Source organism: Alnus glutinosa, chromosome 7, assembly GCF_958979055.1.
Source record: "Alnus glutinosa chromosome 7, dhAlnGlut1.1, whole genome shotgun sequence".
Classification (NCBI taxonomy): domain Eukaryota; kingdom Viridiplantae; phylum Streptophyta; class Magnoliopsida; order Fagales; family Betulaceae; genus Alnus; species Alnus glutinosa.
Window position 1 is genome coordinate 1,819,934 of NC_084892.1, and position 20,022 is coordinate 1,839,955.

The 20,022-nt window shown below is 34.6% G+C and overlaps 2 protein-coding genes across 4 annotated transcripts; one reads left to right on the plus strand and one right to left on the minus strand.

The window, feature by feature from the left end:
* The first annotated feature begins 2,870 nt into the window (after window positions 1-2,870).
* LOC133874027 (cytochrome P450 76A2-like) lies at window positions 2,871-6,038 on the plus strand. The gene is made up of 2 exons (XM_062311855.1): window positions 2,871-3,805; window positions 5,291-6,038. The coding sequence occupies exons 1-2, from the start codon at window positions 2,903-2,905 to the stop codon at window positions 5,915-5,917; spliced, it is 1,530 nt and encodes a 509-aa protein (XP_062167839.1). The 5' UTR covers window positions 2,871-2,902; the 3' UTR covers window positions 5,918-6,038.
* Window positions 6,039-6,350: 312 nt separating this feature from the next.
* On the minus strand, window positions 6,351-10,692 carry LOC133874346 (protein PSK SIMULATOR 1-like). 3 transcript variants are annotated; one of them, XR_009901249.1, is made up of 3 exons: window positions 10,481-10,692; window positions 8,097-9,996; window positions 6,351-7,827 (listed from the first exon to the last, which is right to left on the minus strand). XR_009901249.1 is itself a non-coding variant. In XM_062312243.1 (2 exons), the coding sequence occupies exon 2, from the start codon at window positions 9,936-9,938 to the stop codon at window positions 8,223-8,225; it is 1,716 nt and encodes a 571-aa protein (XP_062168227.1). In that variant the 5' UTR covers window positions 9,939-9,996; window positions 10,481-10,692; the 3' UTR covers window positions 7,900-8,222. The 3 variants fall into 3 exon arrangements, 1 of the variants encoding a protein (XP_062168227.1); XR_009901250.1 differs by having other exon boundaries at window positions 6,351-7,858; XM_062312243.1 differs by lacking the exon at window positions 6,351-7,827 and having other exon boundaries at window positions 7,900-9,996.
* Window positions 10,693-20,022: the final 9,330 nt, after the last annotated feature.

Consider the following 20,022-nt stretch of genomic DNA (forward strand, 5'->3'; position numbering starts at 1 on the left):
GTGTATATGATGTAAGTTAGCTTATTGAATGATTTGGATACGTGTCCTTTTTTTTATTGGATATATATGATGGTCACATGTCATGACTTAGTACCTCTAAAAATTTAATTAAGAATGAAGGGGGTTAATTGGTAATTTTTTAAACTTTAAGGAGTGATTTTTTAAACTTTAGAGAGCCGTTTGATAAAAGGTAAAACTTCAAGGGTCACTCAAGCATTTTCCTTAAGAATAATGCTACATACTACACATACATCTCACATTATCCTACTGAATTGATGTGGTAGTGTCTATCAACTATTGATTTTTTTATTTTATTTTTTAATAAGGGCTAATCTAATGGTTGATAAGTACTACCATTACAGCTCAATGAAATGGGGTGAGATGTGGGGTATAGTACATAGCACTACTATTTCCTAATTATGATAAAATTGTAAGAGTATTGCTAAGAGTACTACATCTTTTACTATAAATCTCTTATAAACTGATGCAATATAGTACGTGTGACACTTGTAACATTTGTCACTAAATAATGATATTTACCTATCAAATTTTATTGCTTAACTTTTTTATTATTAAGATATAAGCTTGTAAGGATATTGTGCTAAAAAGTTGAAAACTATAATACATTTTTCTAATTTTAGTTAAGAAACAAAAAAGAAGTCAACATTTTTAGCTGGGCCGGATAGAGATTTTTAATAATTTTTCTTTCCGAATTACTAGTAATCTAGACAACAAATATGAGATATGTTTTATGAGATTCACATGCTCGAGTAAGTCTCGAGTAGTTGGCTGACATTTTTGGGCATGTGAATCCCACTCTAATTATCTAAACAGCAAATTGTTGGAGATCCAAATCCAGTTAGGTTCAAGAAAAATCTTGTTAAAAACTCATGCTTCATTTAATGAGCATGTTTGATAAAGAGTTTTGTTGTAAGTTTTTTGTTTGAACAATAATAAGAACTAAGAAGTGATTGATGTGAAATAAAGATAAAATGATATTTGAATTTTTTTTGCAAGAGAAAAGTGAAAGCAGTTGTATGGTAATAAGAAAAAAAGAAGTTGACCTTTTCTTTTGGAAAAATGAAACAAAGGGAGAGTTGACTTTGTTGCCAAAAAAAGGTGTTTGGTATTCGAAGTTATCTCTCAGTTTTTTTTTTTTGTTTTTTTGAACAAATAGTAAGTGCTATTATAAATGTTGAAAAGCACTAAGGCTTACATCTTGAGAAATAGAGGGATAGAGGGACAAGACCCCCTACACTCTAAGCCAGATGAATCTGACTTAAAAAACAGCTGTCTGAGCAGAAACAACAAACCTTACCATAATTACATTCGAGTCTCTCTTTCATCTATGCTCACTTTCAAATAAAAGAGGGCTGATTTAGCATCTAGCAAAAAAAAATTTCAATAAAATTTGAGCAATATACAGGTAGACTGTACAGGAGAAACAATGGGAGTACACAAACACAAAACAGAAAAAACCCAAAAAACAAGCTATCAGCAATGGATTTCATTGGAGATGGCGGCGCGTGGAGGACACGCAACGTCACCGGTACCACCCAGCCATAAATCGGTCACCGTAGACCCCATCCAACATCGTGTACGGCCAGAAAAGGGGAAGCGTGGCCGTCACGAGCGCTAAAGAGCGAAAGGCTCTCTGGTGCATGCAGGCCACGCTTCGAACACCGACGACCGACGTGGCCTGTGCTTCCAGCGCCTGGACCAGACGACGACGGGGAACGCGGCTGAGGGGCGTGTCTTGAAAAAAGCAACGGAGTTGTGTAGATCTGGATCCAAAGTTTAAGACGAAAATTTGAAAAAAAAAAAATGGCCAAACAACCACAGTTAAACGACATAATCACTGCCACACCTCCAAGCTGGAACACCTAAATTTGAGCCTTCCTACAAAAATACAAAAGAAAGAGAAAGAAAAAACACAAATACAAGCCATCATAGCCTAACAAGGCTAGGAGAAAGACAGTCACCACCATATCTACCGAGGGGAACAAAAGTTTCATAGCTTTAATGGTTGAAAGAAATCTAAAATCTACCGATAAAAATTCAAAGAAAAAACAAAACACCTTAGTTCTTTTGGATGAGTCCTTCTACACATGCACCCCTCATCCCCTTGTCACCTCTTTATAATAAAAAATATCAGAGACAACTTTTTAATAAAAATTAATTTTTTTAAGAAAAAGAGGGTGAGAAGGGATGAAAGACTCATCTCTTCTAACATTTTCCCTCTTGGATGAAGAGATAAGACAAGAGCCGGAGGAGAGAGGGACAGCAACAAGAAGCTCTCCAATTACAGAAACTCTCTCACTCTCGCCCAGAGAGAAAGACGTCAAGAAATGTCATATATATAAAGTTATCTCTGGTTTAGTACGTTGGTAGCTAGGATAGCAATAAATTTTACCTATTGTCAGTTCCTTCCGCTACTTTCCTTTAGTCCAGATTCCCTTTTTTCTTTAGATTCTCTCGCCAGCCAAACATAATACGATCGAATATGTATACGTGTATATTTAAAATAATTTGTGAGTATCCTCGATCAAGCATACAGCATTCGGCTCAATATTCTTTCCTTAAATTTTAGTTTAGGATGAATTTTGATTTTTATTATTTAAAAATATTCACCCCTATTTCTCATCTCCATTTTTAATTTTTCAATAAGACACCAATAAACCGATGATTCTCAGTTTCAATCCGACCTGGTCAAACACCTGGCCATATATAGTAGGAGCTTGAGATGATTTATTTTCTTTAATTAAAATATATATATATATATATATAGTGGGAGCTTGAGATGATTTATTTTCTTTAATTAATTATAAAAACAGCCTATAAATGGTAGGAGTAGCCTAGTAGGCTATTAGCTTAGAAGATACCAAACAAAGGTTTTGAAGTCATGGAGTGGCCCCTTGTTTGCTTTATCATCTTCTTCTTACCAGCTCTACTCGTCTTCCTCCGCCGAAGAAAGTCCAGCCTTAACCGCCGGCTTCCTCCAGGGCCACCGGGATGGCCAATATTCGGCAACATGTTCGATCTTGGAGCAATGCCACACCGCACCCTGGCGGGCCTAAGGCACAAGTACGGCGGCGTTATATGGCTAAGATTTGGGGCCAGAAACTCCATGGCAATCCTCTCGGTGAAAGCAGCCACCGAGTTCTTCAAGCACCACGACCTCTCTTTCGCCGAGCGCACCGTCACCGAGACCATGCGCGCCCACGACTACCACCAGGGCTCCTTAGCGCTCGCACCTTACGGTTCCTATTGGCGCGTGCTCAGGCGCCTTGTAACGGTCGACATGTTAGTCGCCAAGCGAGTGAACGACTCGGCGGACATACGTAGGAGATGCGTGGACAACATGTTGTTGTGGATCGAGGAAGAGGCGAGGAAACTTGACGCGCCCTCGCGTGGAGTTCACGTGGCAAGGTTCGTATTCCTCATGACGTTCAATCTGCTCGGGAACCTCATGCTTTCACGTGACTTGGGGGATCCACAGTCGAAGGAGGGGTCGGAGTTTTTTACGGCGATGATGGGGCTGATGGAGTGGTCTGGGCATGCGAACATGGCGGACTTTTTTCCATGGCTGCGGTGGCTGGACCCGCAGGGGCTGAGGAGGAACATGGAGAGGGATCTTGGGAAAGCTATGGAGATTGCATCCAAGTTTGTGAAGGAACGGATTAAGGATAGGCAGGCCGGAGGAGAGAAGAGGAAGGACTTCTTGGATGTGTTGCTTGAGTTTGAAGGCAATGGAAAAGATGAGCCGACCAAAATTTCTGACAGAGACGTAAATATTTTTATATTGGTAAGTAAAACAAACTCTCCACTAGATGGCCACAGCGTTTCCAATTAATTTTCCTGTGAAATTGACTAATTGAGTAAGACAAATGCCAGAAATCAATTTTTTATTTTTTATTTTTTATTTTTTTGAATAGAAATTTTTATTTTATTTTAACATAATGGGTTGATTTCAGGCTAGGGGGCGGAACCAGCCATTTGAGAGTGGGGAAAATTTAAAAAAAATAATAAAAGACAAAACGATGAGAAGAGAAAATGAAGAACATGAAAAAAAAAAAAAAAAAAAAAAGGAAATATAGAAAGATATTGAGATTAAGGTGATTCGACTTATAGTCTACATTCACACGTTAAAGTCTTATATGCTACATCTTTTCTTGATATTTGATTTGAGTACAATGTTTTATTTATAGAGCCTTTATATGTGATTTGAATAATTTCAAATATAAACATATATCTTGGATTAGGGGTTAACGAATCCCTTAATCTATGATAATCAAATCATTTAAATCCCTTAATTTATGAGATACAAATCAATATTTATCTCAAAAAATTTCTATTCTTTAACATATTTCATAAAATAAATAAATATTTTTCTTTTAAAAAAAAAAACATAAAATTTAGGGACAATTTTAAAATTTTGGGGGGATAGAAACCCCCAAAGCAATACATATATAGTTTCGCTCCTGATTGATTTGGACCGATCGATATATTAGCATTGTGAAATAATTATAGAATAAAAATATGGTATATATTACTACGCTGTAAAATTAGCAACATATATATATATATATATATATATATATATATATATATATATATATATATATATATATATATATATATATATATTTTTTTTTTTTTTCTTTTGGCAACATGAGGAATGTTAGAGCTCATTTTAGAGTCTTTTTAGAGTTCTTCTATGCTAACATGACCCTATGTATATTTTAATAAAAACATGAGAGATAAATTAAGCAGTAGTTTTTCTTTATTAAAAACAGGGTGTCATGTTAGCATAAAAGGACTCTAGACAAACACTAACTTGACAACATATATATATATATATACAATTAGATTTATGATTTCTCCATTTCTCTTGTAATAGATAGCTAGAGAGGATCCTGGTCGACTATGTTATTGCTGCTAGATTGGGACAAATTATAAAAATTCATAACAGTTCATTTTTCATGACTTAAGGGAACTATTTTGGAGTCGATCTCAATTTAACTGGGATTAAGTTTTAGTTTAATTGAAATTACTGAAGGTTCTTCCTTGTTCAAAAAAAATTAAAATCATTGTTTAGATGAAGAAGGCAAATGCTAATGACAAAATTTTCTTCTAAACTACTTGGGAAGAATTCCTTTCGATCTAATCTATTAAACTGACATGTATTCAAAATACACGTGATTCATACGTGCATTTTTAATTCTCACGGGCATTTTTAAGAGTTGGAATGAATGTTCAGTAAGCAACAATAGTTGTATGTCTGATGCAGGAAATGTTCTTGGCTGGTTCAGAAACAACAAGCAGCACTATTGAGTGGGCATTGACAGAGCTCCTATGCAATCCCGAGTCGATGGTGAAGGTCAAAACCGAGCTCGCGCGAGTAGTCGGACAAAAGCAAAAGGTTGAAGAGAGCGACATTGACAGCCTCCCATACTTGCAGGCAGTAATCAAGGAAACACTGCGATTACATCCTCCAATTCCATTCCTAGTCCCACGAAGGGCAATGGAAGACACCAATTTCATGGGATTTCACATACCCAAAAACACACAGGTTCTTGTGAATGCTTGGGCAATTGGAAGAGACCCAGATGTCTGGGAAGACCCTTTGTCTTTTAAGCCCGACAGGTTTATAGACACAAACGTTGAGTATAAGGGGCAACATTATGAGCTGATCCCATTTGGGGCTGGGAGAAGAATGTGTGCAGGCGTGCCTTTGGCTCATAGAGTTCTTCACCTTATTTTGGGCTCTTTGCTTCACAAATTTGATTGGGAACTCGATGGTAGTGTGACTCGGGAGACGATGGACATGAAGGACAACTTGGGTGTAACAGTGCGGAAGTCAGAACCATTGCTGGCAGTGCCTAAAAAATGTATTGTATTAGACTCGGAAGAATGAGAACCACTTTGTTTCTAAACAAAGTTGTTTGTCTGTAATCAAGATTTGATCTGATTACCTTTTCTATCATGTCTCACCCACCATATTTTTCTTATAAATACATGAGAAATATTTAGTTTTATTCTCGCATACAAGAGAATTGCACATTTCTCTAAATAAATTGTTAATAAAATTATATAACGTAGTTTTATCGGGCTCTTCCTAGTTGTTGACTTGGGCCTTAAGAATGAATTGCCTATATTCCTGTGCTCCTTTTTTTTTCTTTTTTGTCTTTGCTTTTGCTTTTCTTCCATATCTTATTTTATTTTATTATTTAATATGATATCATGACAAAGATAATGAGTTCGAATATTATCTTTATAATTCACCTTTTATTTCAATTAAATACTCTTAATGTTGGGCTTCACTTATTGAGCTTACATGGAGAGGAACATGTTAAAATAGTAACTAAATGATTAAATTTACTATTTTCAATCGTTTTAAGCTTTTCAAATAAATGATGATTTAACATGATATCAAATCCACTTCTTACGGCCTTTAGCTACTCCTCACGCTTCCTTGCAAGAGAATCAAATCATTGCGTTGGTCGGTGTTTCCTTAGCTCATACAGTACTCTAACAATCTCCTTGATACCTACCTTGCTTGTACTAGGCGAACGGAGTTCCTTTACAAACGCACGCGCCTTCTCCTACCGTTGTCAGTCCTTCCCAAGCCTTCACCGAATGTATCTTTGAAAAACCAATACCAAAAAAAGGGTTCACAATTAGCTGATCGATTAACCTATGAAAATTTTAACTAGAATGGCCTCCCCACACGTCCTCACGCACTGCCATGTGTCTTTGTGATCTCGTCCCGTGCTAGAAGGCTTCCTCACATGCTCCATCTCTCCCCACACGCCACCGTGTATTTTTGTCCACATGCTTTCATGCGCCACACGTGCCATTGCTTATGCTTCACACACACACACACGCACTTCACACGGGTTTATCGGATCCGATGACCCGATCCGACACAAATAGCCCACTCGGCCCAGCCTACTAATCCAGATTCGCTCTGCCCAGCTAGGTGAAGTCATGGGCCATTGCTAGGTGAAGTCACAGGCTATCTGGGAATTCAAGTATTCCAATTTTTTGAATTAGAAGAGCCATTCTTTTCCTCTTCCTTTTTGCCCCCAGAAGAACCCATAATTGATAACATGGAAATCGTGACAACAATTTTATGCCACTCGCTCAGTTTGTCGTTATCATGATGAGCAAATATTGCCGTCCAGCAAAGTAGGAGTATTTTGATTTGTGATGCATTCGGAATCAGAGTGAATATGTCAATTCTTCATTCAAAGACAAGCTACAAGCAGCAATGTATATGGTCCACGGCATAGCTGGACCTCAGTACAGAGTCAGTGAGAAAGGTTAGAGAAGAGCTTGATCAGACAGTAATTATGAGAGGAGAAGCTGCCAGCCACACGGTTATATCCTGCTTTTCTATCGCTGCTTCCACAAATCGCAATATAAGCCGGATCCCAATTCCTGGAATTCCCTCCCTGAAATTTGGGCAAAAAATGAAAGAGAGAATCCCGGGAATGAGCTGCCTGGACAGGTCTCAGGCAGCCCGAGGTGTGAGGCCCACCTGCTCAGCACCTTGGACCCTCTCATTCCCTGAAATTTAGGCAAAAAATTCCGGGGAATCCCAATCTTTAAACGACAACAACTCCACGGGGAAGCGAATCCCCAGACCAGAAACACACCAGTTCAGGAACACATAATCATTTGGAAAGGACCTGAATTCTAGGGACGAACCATTGCCTTTCGTCAATCAGATCTGGGGAACACCAATCAGGGCCGCAGGTTGAGTTGATCTATGGCTTCACAAATCACAAGGTTTTGGAAAACAGCACGTCAGGCAACGTAAGGCTGTGCAGCCACATCAAATCCAAAATGAGGGCTAGCAACACAAGAGAGAGATAAGGAAAAGAGAAGATGATGTGTTGAAATTACTCATATGTTAAAACAGTGATTTAAATATGCCTTCCATGAGAGCACAGGGAGCTTCATGTTACAATATGAAATATGCTATACATGAAATGGCAAATTCTTCCACTGCAGAAACAAATAAAAGAATCTCCAAATGGACCAAATCCCTGCAAAAAGTTAACTGGAAGGCTGGAAGCTCAGAACAATACCTTAATAATTGAAGGAATGCCTTCCATGTTCTGAACCCAATCCCATTTGATAGGAACATTTCTCTATATTGATAATGTACATTTTACGACACCTAGGAGAAATCTCTCGTAATTTATAAAACATCATCAGCATTCAGCAATGCCATCCCTATTGAACATATAATCATTACAAACTCTGCTGCCATCAGGCTCCTGAAAATCTTTCTCAAGACGATGTCCACCGGTTCTGCAGATATAGTTCAGACCTACGAGAAGCTCGGTAATTGCCGCTTCAGTTTTTGGTTGATTTGCAAAGTAAAGGGTCTGGACCAGCAGCACATTTGTTCCAGAAACTGCATCCTGCTTCTCAAAATTCCGGTCAGAATGCCACCTTACCATGTTTAGAGCAAGTGGACACAGCCATTCCAATATCTGCCCAAGCGCCTGATGCCACTCTGCTACTAGGGCAGCATTGTAGACAGATGAAGCCATGTTTCTGGCATATGACTTTAGCCGCGCCCTCAGAGCAGTTCTTATAGTTGTGGGTAACATATTGTACAGGACATCTCTCTTGTCAAGGCCAATTAAGTGAGGTGATGAAGCCAGATCCTCAATCAATAAAATCACATTTGCGTAATGGAGAGCTAAAGCAGCATCACCAAGAGTGAATGGGGGTGCAGTCAACAACCTAAACTTATTGAAGAACAACAATTTAGAATAGATCCTGTCACTGCAAGATAAAGATTCAATATTTGTGTTATTGGTTTTGTCAATACTTTTCATACGAACACCAGTCAACCTCATAGAACTACTGCCTGTTGGCTTACAGCTCAGCATAACAGGAGATTCGCTTGCAGCATTCATGCACCACCCTTTGAAAGATCCGACATGAGCTGATTGATTTGCTTCCACTTTTAGGTGGTTTCCATGTATGGTCGATGACATATGACGTTCATGTCGCTGCTTCTCCTTTCGCCGACTCATGTCACCATTTCCTCGCATTGAAACCGACTTCTCGATAGGTCCTGAATAGAACCCAGGTAGATTATTCTCAGATGGATAAACAGAAGAATGCAGAAGAGCAGAAAAGGAATGGCTACGAGGAAAACATTCAATATTCATAAGCTGAGAATCAATCATTCGCTCTACAGAAGGCAATTGATAAGTTCCAAAGACATGCTTCATCCTCTCTAGTATTGTAAAAAGTGATCGCACCAGAAGCCGGACAACATAATCATAAGTTCTATTCCATGGGGACATCTCTCTCAGATTTCTCACTTCCTGACGCTGCCAGATTACCTTCTTCTGAAACTCAAGCACTTTTACCCGGTTTAACTCAGTATTTTGCATTCTCCTAAGAGTTTGTTCAAGCTCAGCCAGCACTTCCAGCTCTTGTGAAAATTGTGTCATAGAGGCAACAAATCTCTCCATTTTCTTCATCTTCCGCTCCATCTTCTTCCATCTATATTCCCACCCAGCCCATTGAAAGCCATTCTGAATAGGGTCATTAACAAATTGTTCAAAACGGTGATACAAAGGGTCTTTGCACCGCTTCCCAAGCCTGGCCACAGACCTCGCCAGAAATACGAAATTCTCAACTATTTCATTCAAGGCAAGTTCCATCAGATAATCATCATCCTCGGATACAAGCTTCTTAAGCCCGATCGAATTCACAATCTCTTTCCTCAACCTAGGAAACTCCTTATCACTCAAGCATTGCCATAAATTAACCACCTTCAACATCAAGCTAGCAACTTCAAACGCCAAAATTTCAACCACCCCCTTGTCAGCGTCTGACACACCCTTCCATGGAATCCACTTCATACTACCAAACCACGACTCAGCCCCACTCTCACCCCCCATCAGAATGCATACACCTCAAACCTAACCAATCCAAAAGTTCAAAAAGATACCTCAATTCCTGTAAATCAAGCACATAAAAAAAAAAATTAGAAAGTCAAAATGTTAGGATTTAGGAATTTATGCTAAAGTGAGAAAGTCAATTGCATCTAGGATCAGAAAGGAGAATGTAAAGTGAGAAAATTTATGCTAAACTGACCCAATACTCAGCAGCATAATTTAATACAAAAACTAAAAATGAGCGCCGAGAAAAAACCCATTATGCTAAACATAACCCTCGTTTGGTTTCCCAGAAAACAGATGAAAAAGAAGACGAAATTATCTAACCCAGTTGAGTTAAGCTCACTTAGATGCTTAGGTCCCATACATTTCAAATACCCAAATTTCATTTATTTTCTTGGTAATCTTGATACATATTCTCAGCTAACAAACGAATCACCACGCCAAATCTCAGTCAAAATCACCTATTTTTAAAACCCACGAAGAATAACAAAATACAAGTGAAGTCAAAGCACCATGTGTGAGTGAGACAAAGAGTAACTTACCGTTGAGATGAAAGAACACTGAGATGTGCGTACAAACAACTATCTGAAGCGACATTGACATCAAGAAGAAAAAAAAGAAGAAGAGGGTGGGGGCAGGTGGGAGCGCAGATTTGTTATACGGATAAAGGATAGCAAAAGGACAAGTCATGGAGTGTAGAAAATCTGTCAAACCGAGGTAAGGAGATCGGATTATTTCGGGTTTATGCTTTCGCATATTACGGTGATTATAATACTAGCGCAGAATTGTCGTTTCGGGTCGATCGGCTTTGTAGTTTTGTGTTGTAAAAGTTGCAGCCTTTGCTTATCCGGGTCGATCGGCTTTGTAGTCTTGTGTTGTAAAAGTTGCAACCTTTGTTTATCCGGGTCGTTTGGCTTTGTCGTTTCGGGTCGATCGCAAATTTCTTCTTTTATTTTTGTTTTTCCTTTTTTTTGCCCCCTCTAATTTGATTACTCACTTTTTCATAACACATACATCTCATTATTTATTTTAGCTATTAATTTTCACTATTTTATTTAAATATTTTTTTTCTTTTTTAAAGTACTTATATTTCAAAGTCACTTGCATATCCATCAGGAGTTATTTCTTCTTCAAATCTTTTAACGTTTGGTAAGTATCGTAGCAACTCACAAATTTTCACCCAGATTTACATTATGATTAGCCAAAATAATATTTGGCTAACCGGATGTGAATGCTCTTATCCAGTGTTTAGTACTTTTGTTTTGGTGGCTTGAATTTTCTTTTGAATACGGTTAAACGTATTATAATTTTTTATAGATTGACGTAAAAGTTCTCATTATCATATTAGTCGTTAAATAATTAATTTTAATTGTAGTTAATATAATAGTGTCGAGTAAATTATGACATTAGTTTATAAGTTTATTTGTAACTTATTATATCAACAATAAATAAAAATAAATTTAATTGTAATTGTTATGATAAATGTCACGTGAATTATCATGTCTATTTATAAGAAAATTATAATAAAGTTGTATTACCCCCTACCCATTTTCCTTTCTTTATGTATCTATTTTTATTCATCATTTATGCAAAGCTATCTAATTTATTTTGTTTACTAAAGTGTTTTTGTCTTGGTGGGATGGATGTGCTGTGGCCTGTGTGCGGAATTATTCGTGTATTTGATTAATTAACTATTTATTTTTTGTTCGTTTGTAAGAGGATTTCTTGTCCAGCATTGGGAGTTTCAGAGTTTGGGCCTTTGGAACATGGAAGCTAGGGCGAATGGGCAAACAAGGAGGATATGCTTACTTACAACTGTCCTCAGCTCAACTAGTTTCAGTAGGATTCATATTTTGGTCGTTAAATTGTTATTTATTTTAAAAGTTTAACATATAGAAATTAGTGAATTTAATAATTTAATTACGAGTAATGTTAAAAATTATATTTTTATCCACAACTATCTTACCATATTAACGTGATACCGCTAATCCACCATTATTGTTAAAAAAAAATAAAATAAAATAAAAAAATCAATAATAGATTGGTAGTGCTAGATCAGCATAATTGAATAGATGCAAGATAAACACGTGATTTCTAGCATTACTCTTTGAGAAATGCTTTTTGTATTTTCATATCCTCCCATTTAAAAATCAATAATTGGATTTGTATGATCCACATATGATTTTGATTTTGTGTGAATCCTACAGATCTAATAATTAATTTTCAAAATTAGAGGATGGAAGAAGAACCCAAGTCATGATGTATTAAGTAGCGTGCCTCTTACTCTGTAATTAATATTCTAACACTCCACTCATCGTTTAATTGAAAAGAGAGGTAAATGAAATGAAAAAAAAAAAAAAAAAAAAAAATCAAAGTCATGGGTCTTTATTATGTTAAATAAATTTTTATGCCAAAAACTAAACTATATATGCATATGAATGGGATTTGGTTGTTGAAACAAGATAGGTGCATGGGACAACTACTGGGAAAACATGAAGACCTCCGTCTTCAAATGGAGCCAAACGACATGTGTTTTGTTTTACTCCCTGGCCGGTTCTCATCAGAGACAGAGTACAGGTAACATCAAGTGATGAGTTGGTGATTATGATTAGTTTTATAGTTATTAGTTCAAACTATGGATCTTTGTTGCCTTTTCTTCAATTATTTTAATATCAAAAAGTATTAATTAAACTTTAATTCAATCTCATATAGATTAGTTTTGTGAAAATATCTTTTGACTGAAATGGGCCGGCCAAACCAGCCTAAATCTCATAAACGAGTCCTATCCTATAAATCTCAACAGCTAGCCCACATTGCCCAGGGAGGACTGGGTACACCAGTAGCCCTTACGTCTTGCCCCATCTCTCATCCAAACTCACTAATAAAAGTCAGTATTTTCTTGAGTTTGGGAGGACCTCAGTATGAATGTTGATTTAATAGGTCTTAAATTGCATTTGGTCTCGTGATTTTACAAGTCAAATGCTCGTTTTTAAACAAATTTGTAGAAAGTGTTTCGTTTGTGAGCACTTTTAATGCAACAGTAAAATGATATATTTTCAAGTTGTGTTTTCATTAAACATTTGAAATTATTATCGTTCGCACGTTTTGAAACTGTCAAACCAAACGGACACTTAATTATCTCCACGGTCCACCTTTAATTCATACAATAAATTAAGGAGAAAGGGTGGGGGAATTGAGGAAAAAATATGGAGTTTTATTAACGACGCATGCCTACGAGAGATTATTAGCATGATCAACGCACATGCAGGAGAAGCCGAAAAGGATTTGGATTCTGTGTATATCGCTTTAATTATAACACTGCAGCTTTATTTTTTCATGCTTATTCATTAAAAAAGAGGAATTAAAAATGTGCACAGTGGTCCCCGACACGACCCGACCCTCCCCTCCTTCCCCCAATTCTCAAGTCACAACAAACAGTCAAGTCTAAATAGCATAATTTCTTTTTTAAACTTATCTTCCTCAAGAGATTTTATTTTTTTTTTATTTTTTATTTTCTTTTGTTATTCTTTTTGTTGGGACTCTTCAAAAGGGTCATAAGTATATATTTGAGGCACTGCTTTTACCAACGCACTTATTGGAAAGCCCCCAATTGTTTAATTTAGTTGCATTTCTTTTTAGAAAAATGCTATATTAAAAAAAAAAAAAAATCTTTATATTATATTACTTTACATAATAATAAAATGTAGCCCACTTGAATCATTGCATTGGGATTTTAGGCAATTTGTTGTCTAAATTCATTGCAACTTGTGATATATACTGCTTAAATTATTAACATTGGACAACAAATTGCTAAAAATTCCTATATATCTTTGAATTGTCACAGCTTGGAAAATGAATTTGTGATAAATTAATGTGTGTAGCCTTGAAACTCCTTAACCCCACATGCTCATCGGTCATCACTGGGGAATCTCTCCTTTTTTATTTAGTGCTTTTCTTCTTACATTTAAGCCATAAAATATGCATTTAATCATTTAATGTGCGCCCGCTAAGTGGAAAAGTAGAAAGAAAACTATAAGAGAAAGAAAACTGAATATGAACATGACTGTGATAAAACTTTGAATTTGTGAGAACCAAGTGGATGATGGTTTTGAAATTTTTTTTTTTTTAAATATTTATATATAGTTTGGACTAAACATTAGGTTATGTTTTATCAAAATTAGGTTTGATCTCTCAATGAGAAATTCTGATTTTGTCCTTGTTTAAACTGGCTTTTTTTAAAGTCTCCACCTTTAGGAATTCTTAGGGCGAGAGTTATTTTTGGGAAGTATCATCGCTTAATTAATTAGATTAGTGCCAAAAACATATTTATATATGCTTTTGGCAAGAACACATGAGATTCCTTTTTCACTGAGTTTTATTATACTCCATAAGCATAACATGTGCTGCAAAACAGTTTTCTTTTTAGTTGTTAGCTTCACCAATATTGTTGACCAAAATGCCTCCCCCTCACTTCTTTCTTTTTTATTTTATTTTATTTTATTTTCTTTTTCTCTTTCTTTTTCCATTACTTTATTTATTTATTTATTTATTTATTATGTTTTAGGTAATACATGGTTTAAGCATTCTGTGTTAGGTGGAATTGGTTACCAAAGTGGTATAATAAATACCATTTCAAATTGGCTGAGCAACCACAAACCATAAAAAAGGAACTGTTTCTTCTCTTTTAAGCAAGATACATATATATATGTCTAACTTTCATCTCAAGCAAATTAGCAGTTTCTCATTTATTAGTCCAATAAAGTTACGGCTACTATAGTCAAGTTGGAAGGAGAGCTTTCTTTATCCATGTTAGTTTTTGGAAGTAAAAACAGGCTTGAATGGTGCCCACTCATTGACAAAGTTGATCTTTTGATAAATATAACACATGTGCTTTAACTTTTGTCGTTCGTGATTTATTATTTTATGATGTCAATTTCTGCACGGCTGGAACGGCGATGGGTTCCTATAAAACAGGACCAAGGTCACCGGAAAACGCCGGCCATGGAAATTGAAAAGCTTTTGATGTTTAAGTAAGTAGAGCATTCACATAAAAAATAGGATAGAGAGAGTTTATGGTGAAAAGAGCATTTAGGGATGGTAAAATGGGTTATTGTGTCGGATTTGGCCCAACCCGTTTTGGCCAAACCGAACCCGACAAATTAACTAAACGGGTTGAGACACGAAACTTGAATACAATACATTTATAAGGGTCATAAACATGTTATAAACGAGTTGATAGGTTAACAAGTCAACTTGTGGAATGACCCGTCTGACCCGAACTCATTTAGTCTAAACTTAAACTCTATAACTTTGTGTTGGTTCGTATCGGATTCGCGGGTCGTGTCAAAAATTTCCAACCCTAAAAGCATTACCTGTTTTATGAAATGATGATTCTTTTAATGTAAGGCTCCTTATATATGGTTGTTAAGAATTGAAATTTGTTAGTGAGTTTTGGGCGGTACATTAATGAGAAAACCCATATGTACATGTCCAAATAAATTTTGAGCTATTAGACCACTTACTCAGACAGGTAAATCTTATGTGGGCTCTCTCACATGTATTGAGTATTGAAGATCCTTGTCTGGTCCTTGATGGGTGTTGCGTATTTGTTTGCCACCTGGGGGGCATGTAGTCGTGCAATAATTGTTCGTGTATAGCCTTAAGCTCAGCTCTCTATTTGGAGTAAGGCTCTTGACTATTTGTCTCCATATCATTATTTATTTTGATTAATACACATGGATGTAGTGGGTTTTTGCATCAACATCTCTCTTGTTCTATACAATATTATCATATAATTTTGATTAATTATATCGTTGATCCTTTTATATTAATGATGACGTCCATCTAGCCAAAAAAGAAAGATGACTAGATTCAACCCGGGATAATAAAAAACGTCTCAATAAAAATAATGGATTTAGGGCTCATCAAATACGTCTCTAATTTAACAACTTTAAAAATAGGAAATTGATAATTTATTGGCACCATCTAGATAGGAAACCTTCAACTATTTCGTGCGTTAGGAATTAGTCTACATGGTGTATTTTGAGTGTGCCTCATAATCATTCAATTTGGACTTTGAAGAAGATTTTGATGGTTTAGCAAATCTTGACTTGTATGGGGTCTCTGTAGGACTTTAAACTTTAAAGTTATATTTTACTAGTAATATTAGAAATTATAATTTTATCTTACAGTATTAATATAGCATTTTCAACCCAAGTTTTTATTAAAAAATAAAATAAAAAATCCAATGACTAGTTAAGACTATACCTCATACCTTAGTATTGTAAGATATTTGTGAGATTAAAATATAATATATAACATTACTTATATTAAAATGTTGTACATTAGATAAAGTTTTTTTTATAAATTTGGTTGATATAAATTTATTTAATTCAATATATTAAATTGATATATGTCCTTTTAGTAAGTGATTTTATCATACATTTTAAAGGTGACATAAGTCCATTTGAATTAAAAATGTATGCGCGAAAATTATATGCCCTAAGGACATTTGTAAAAATTGAAAAATAAAATTATCTTGTTAAGTTTATAACATAATTGTCGAATAAAAATATAATTTTTAACGTTAATTTATTTGAAATGATAAAAATAAAATAAATTGGCAATTACATTTTGTCATTTTCAAGGTCCACGTGGACCACATACAAGACGCTGGATACAAACACACTTCCTTAAATATCTACCGCAAATGAGCGCTGAAGTTCCAATCGGACGGATGCCAACGATTAACTCATAGATTGGAGCAATAGGGAAGGCGCAGGGTATAGTAACTCTTTTGTTTACGTTATAAAGGATTGCGTGTTTAGTTCGGTTCGTCAACGGTCTTGCCGACAGCTTTGCTTTTTGCAGTGTTAGAATTGGATTTTTCTGCCTGCCTTTGTTTTCTTTCCCCTTTATTTAATTTTCTTGTCATTTTTTAAAGCAAACCAAAAAATAAAAGGGAGAAATTATAGGGGCGCCCAGTTTTTTATTCTTTGGTTTTCCGACTTTGTTTAGTAAAGGAAAAAATACTTTTAAAATTATAAGATAGAAAGAAAAAAAAAAGGAAAATATTCGATGTACTGTAATTTTTACAAATTAACGTGATAATTCATAATCAACTAAATAAATAACGGCATATGGTTGAAAAGTCAATTACTAGTTAGCAAATTAACGAATCAAATTTTTTGCTTAATTATTTCACTAATTATAAATTATCATGCCAAGTTTATAAGAAAACTTAAGGGTACTTATACTTTTGACCATTATCAATTAACTACATCGGTGTCAAAAATCATCACATTGTACCTGGGGTTGTCTAATTAAAAGAGTTAATCTTTCCATTCATGTTTCATCCAATATTTTTTTATTAAAAAAAAAAAAAAAAAACACTCATGAAAATTCACTTTTGCCTACCATCGGCAAGGGGAGATTCCACTCTCAATGGGTGTTAGAGAACCTCGAATATGGGATATCCCCCTCAGTGGGTCGTGGGGTAAATCTCCCTTGCAACCGACCTGCAACCCATGGGAGAGAGATCCTTCATGCGGGTGGGATCTTACCCTTAAAGTAGGTCCAAAGCACATATACCAAAATAACATTTAACCCAAAAACTTATATGGTAAGAATTGTAGCCTAAAAGCACTCAATATATGTAAATATATATACACAATCTTTCTAGGGGCAACTGATCCATTCAAAGGATATCGTAGTTTCCAATATCGAGCTCAACAAGAACATAAATCCCGTGTGAAATAAAATGTTAGAAATTCGTTTCTTTTAATTTTCTGTACAAATACGAACTAATAATTTAAAATTAGAGGTGTTATAAAAGTTATTTCAAGGATAATTGATATGTGGTTGGCAAGTGTTCACATTCATGTCGTTTTTTGATCTTTTAATATTGAATCTTCGTATCACTATGAAACAAAATTCATTAAGTGATTGTTCATCCGGTAAGAAACATGAGATTTGGTTTAGGTGCAGTAAAAAAAAAAAAAAATTGTAACACATTTTCTATAGTTTTTTTTTTTTTTTTTTTTTCAAATGGTCTAGATTTAATATTTTTTTCCTATTTTTTTCATAAAAAAGTTAGAATTAAATATAGACAAGTGAAAAAAAAAAAAAAACTATAGAAGGTGTGCTATAAATTTATTTATTTTTTATTTTTTTTTATAACATCTAAGCCAAATCCAAAAACATGAGTTAGGTTTTGACTCTCATAGAAGCGATATTACTCACACACTTGAGAGGGCCGTTGCCTCCAAATTCTTTAAATTTATCTATAAGTTTTATACTTTTTTTTATGACAAACTGTTCAAAATTAATTTTTTGTAATTTAATTTTTTATTTTTAAGTTTTACCTCCTCACCTTAATTTTTGTTTCTCCCATTAAAGAAGTCGATCGTAAAGCACTCATATGCCTGATTATAACTGAAGTCTCCAAAATGATAATCCGAGTTAGAATGACAATTCGATTGTTCAAATTATTGATAATTTGTTGATATTTTTATTTATTGATGTTCTTGTAAAATTTATCCATATCCATGAATGATTTAATCTTTGAGCTTAATATTGATAATTAAAAAAGCATTTACTTATAAGATTTTTATAATATTTAGCATTTCTCTATTTATAAATATAAGTACTTATGTTTACCAATACTCACTAAAATCTCATCCTAGATCATCTCAATTTAAAATGAGATGTGACATGAGAGCATAAATAATAAGAAAAAAAAAAAAAGAGAAAGGAGAGAAGGAAAGAATGAGCTAGATGCCCTTTTTTCCTTGGTGCCTTGCTTCGTTTATCTACTTGCCAAAAAAAGAGATCTTTTTCTTTTGTTAATTAAAAGGGCCATTTTTTTAAACAAAATTCTCTTCAAACCAAATTGCTTTCAACTCCTTTATTAATATGATATTTGTTTTTAAAACATATGATTCTTAAATGTATTTTTAATATAAATTAACATCTAATTTTAGAGCCGTGATTTTTATATGTATTTTCACGTATTTTAAAAATATATGTTAATTTAAATTGAAAAAACTTTGTCTAATAATTTTGGAAGAAACATTTTATTATATAAAAGAGGGCTGCTTCATTTATGAAAATCAAAAGGTGCCCCGTATCATATAGCTGTTTGGAAATAAAAATTCAGTGGAAACAAATAATAATTAATATTATTCTGAAATAAAACAAATTAGAGTTGAGGATTTGAACTTTATTTTGTATATAGGTTAATATAATAAAAAAAAGCATTATTTTATGGCGGGTTTATAGCTTTTACAGCACAGCACCAGTTCAGTTTGACTGCATATTTAATCCTGTTTTGGAGACTTCCATAAAGCCACCTTATATAATTACTCTCTTCTTTTTTATACACACAGCCCAAGATACGACTTCTATCGGCTATTACACAATTGCCCTTCAATTGCATCGAGGTCCTCGTTGCCCCCCTCCCTTTTTTTTTTTTTTTTTTTTAAATAAAATTATATCAATTTCAAATGAAATTAATACTATTTATTTTATAATCATAATTTAAAATTAACAAATCTAATAGTGTACATAATTTTATATTATTTAATTTTTAAAAAAATGTCGTGTCAATATTAATTTTATATACATTATTAAATACATTAATTTTAAATTATGATATTTTATTAGATACGGAAAAGATTATTTTTTAAGAGGTTGACATCACCGACGGGCGCAACAATAATGGAAGAGAGGGGAGAAATGAGAGTGTTTACTTTGCAATGTAGAAGTAGTGTATTTAGCAGGAATGCATGATTATGTATGGGTAAACTGCATTATAATATATAGGAGTGGATGACACTCTCATGTTAAACGTTATTAGAATGAGATAAAATTATAGTTTATTGTATGAGTAATGCTATTCTTTACATTAGCTTACGTGGCTTGTTTTAAGTGACTTATATAAGAAGTCGCTTAAAACGTTACGTCAATTTATGTAAAACTAAGTGTGCAGAGTAAAATTGTTATTTTTTAAAAGGGTAACGTTTCACATCCATTTATTACACTAAGTTCACGCTCGTTAATATGATGTGTTTTAAGTAATTTTTTA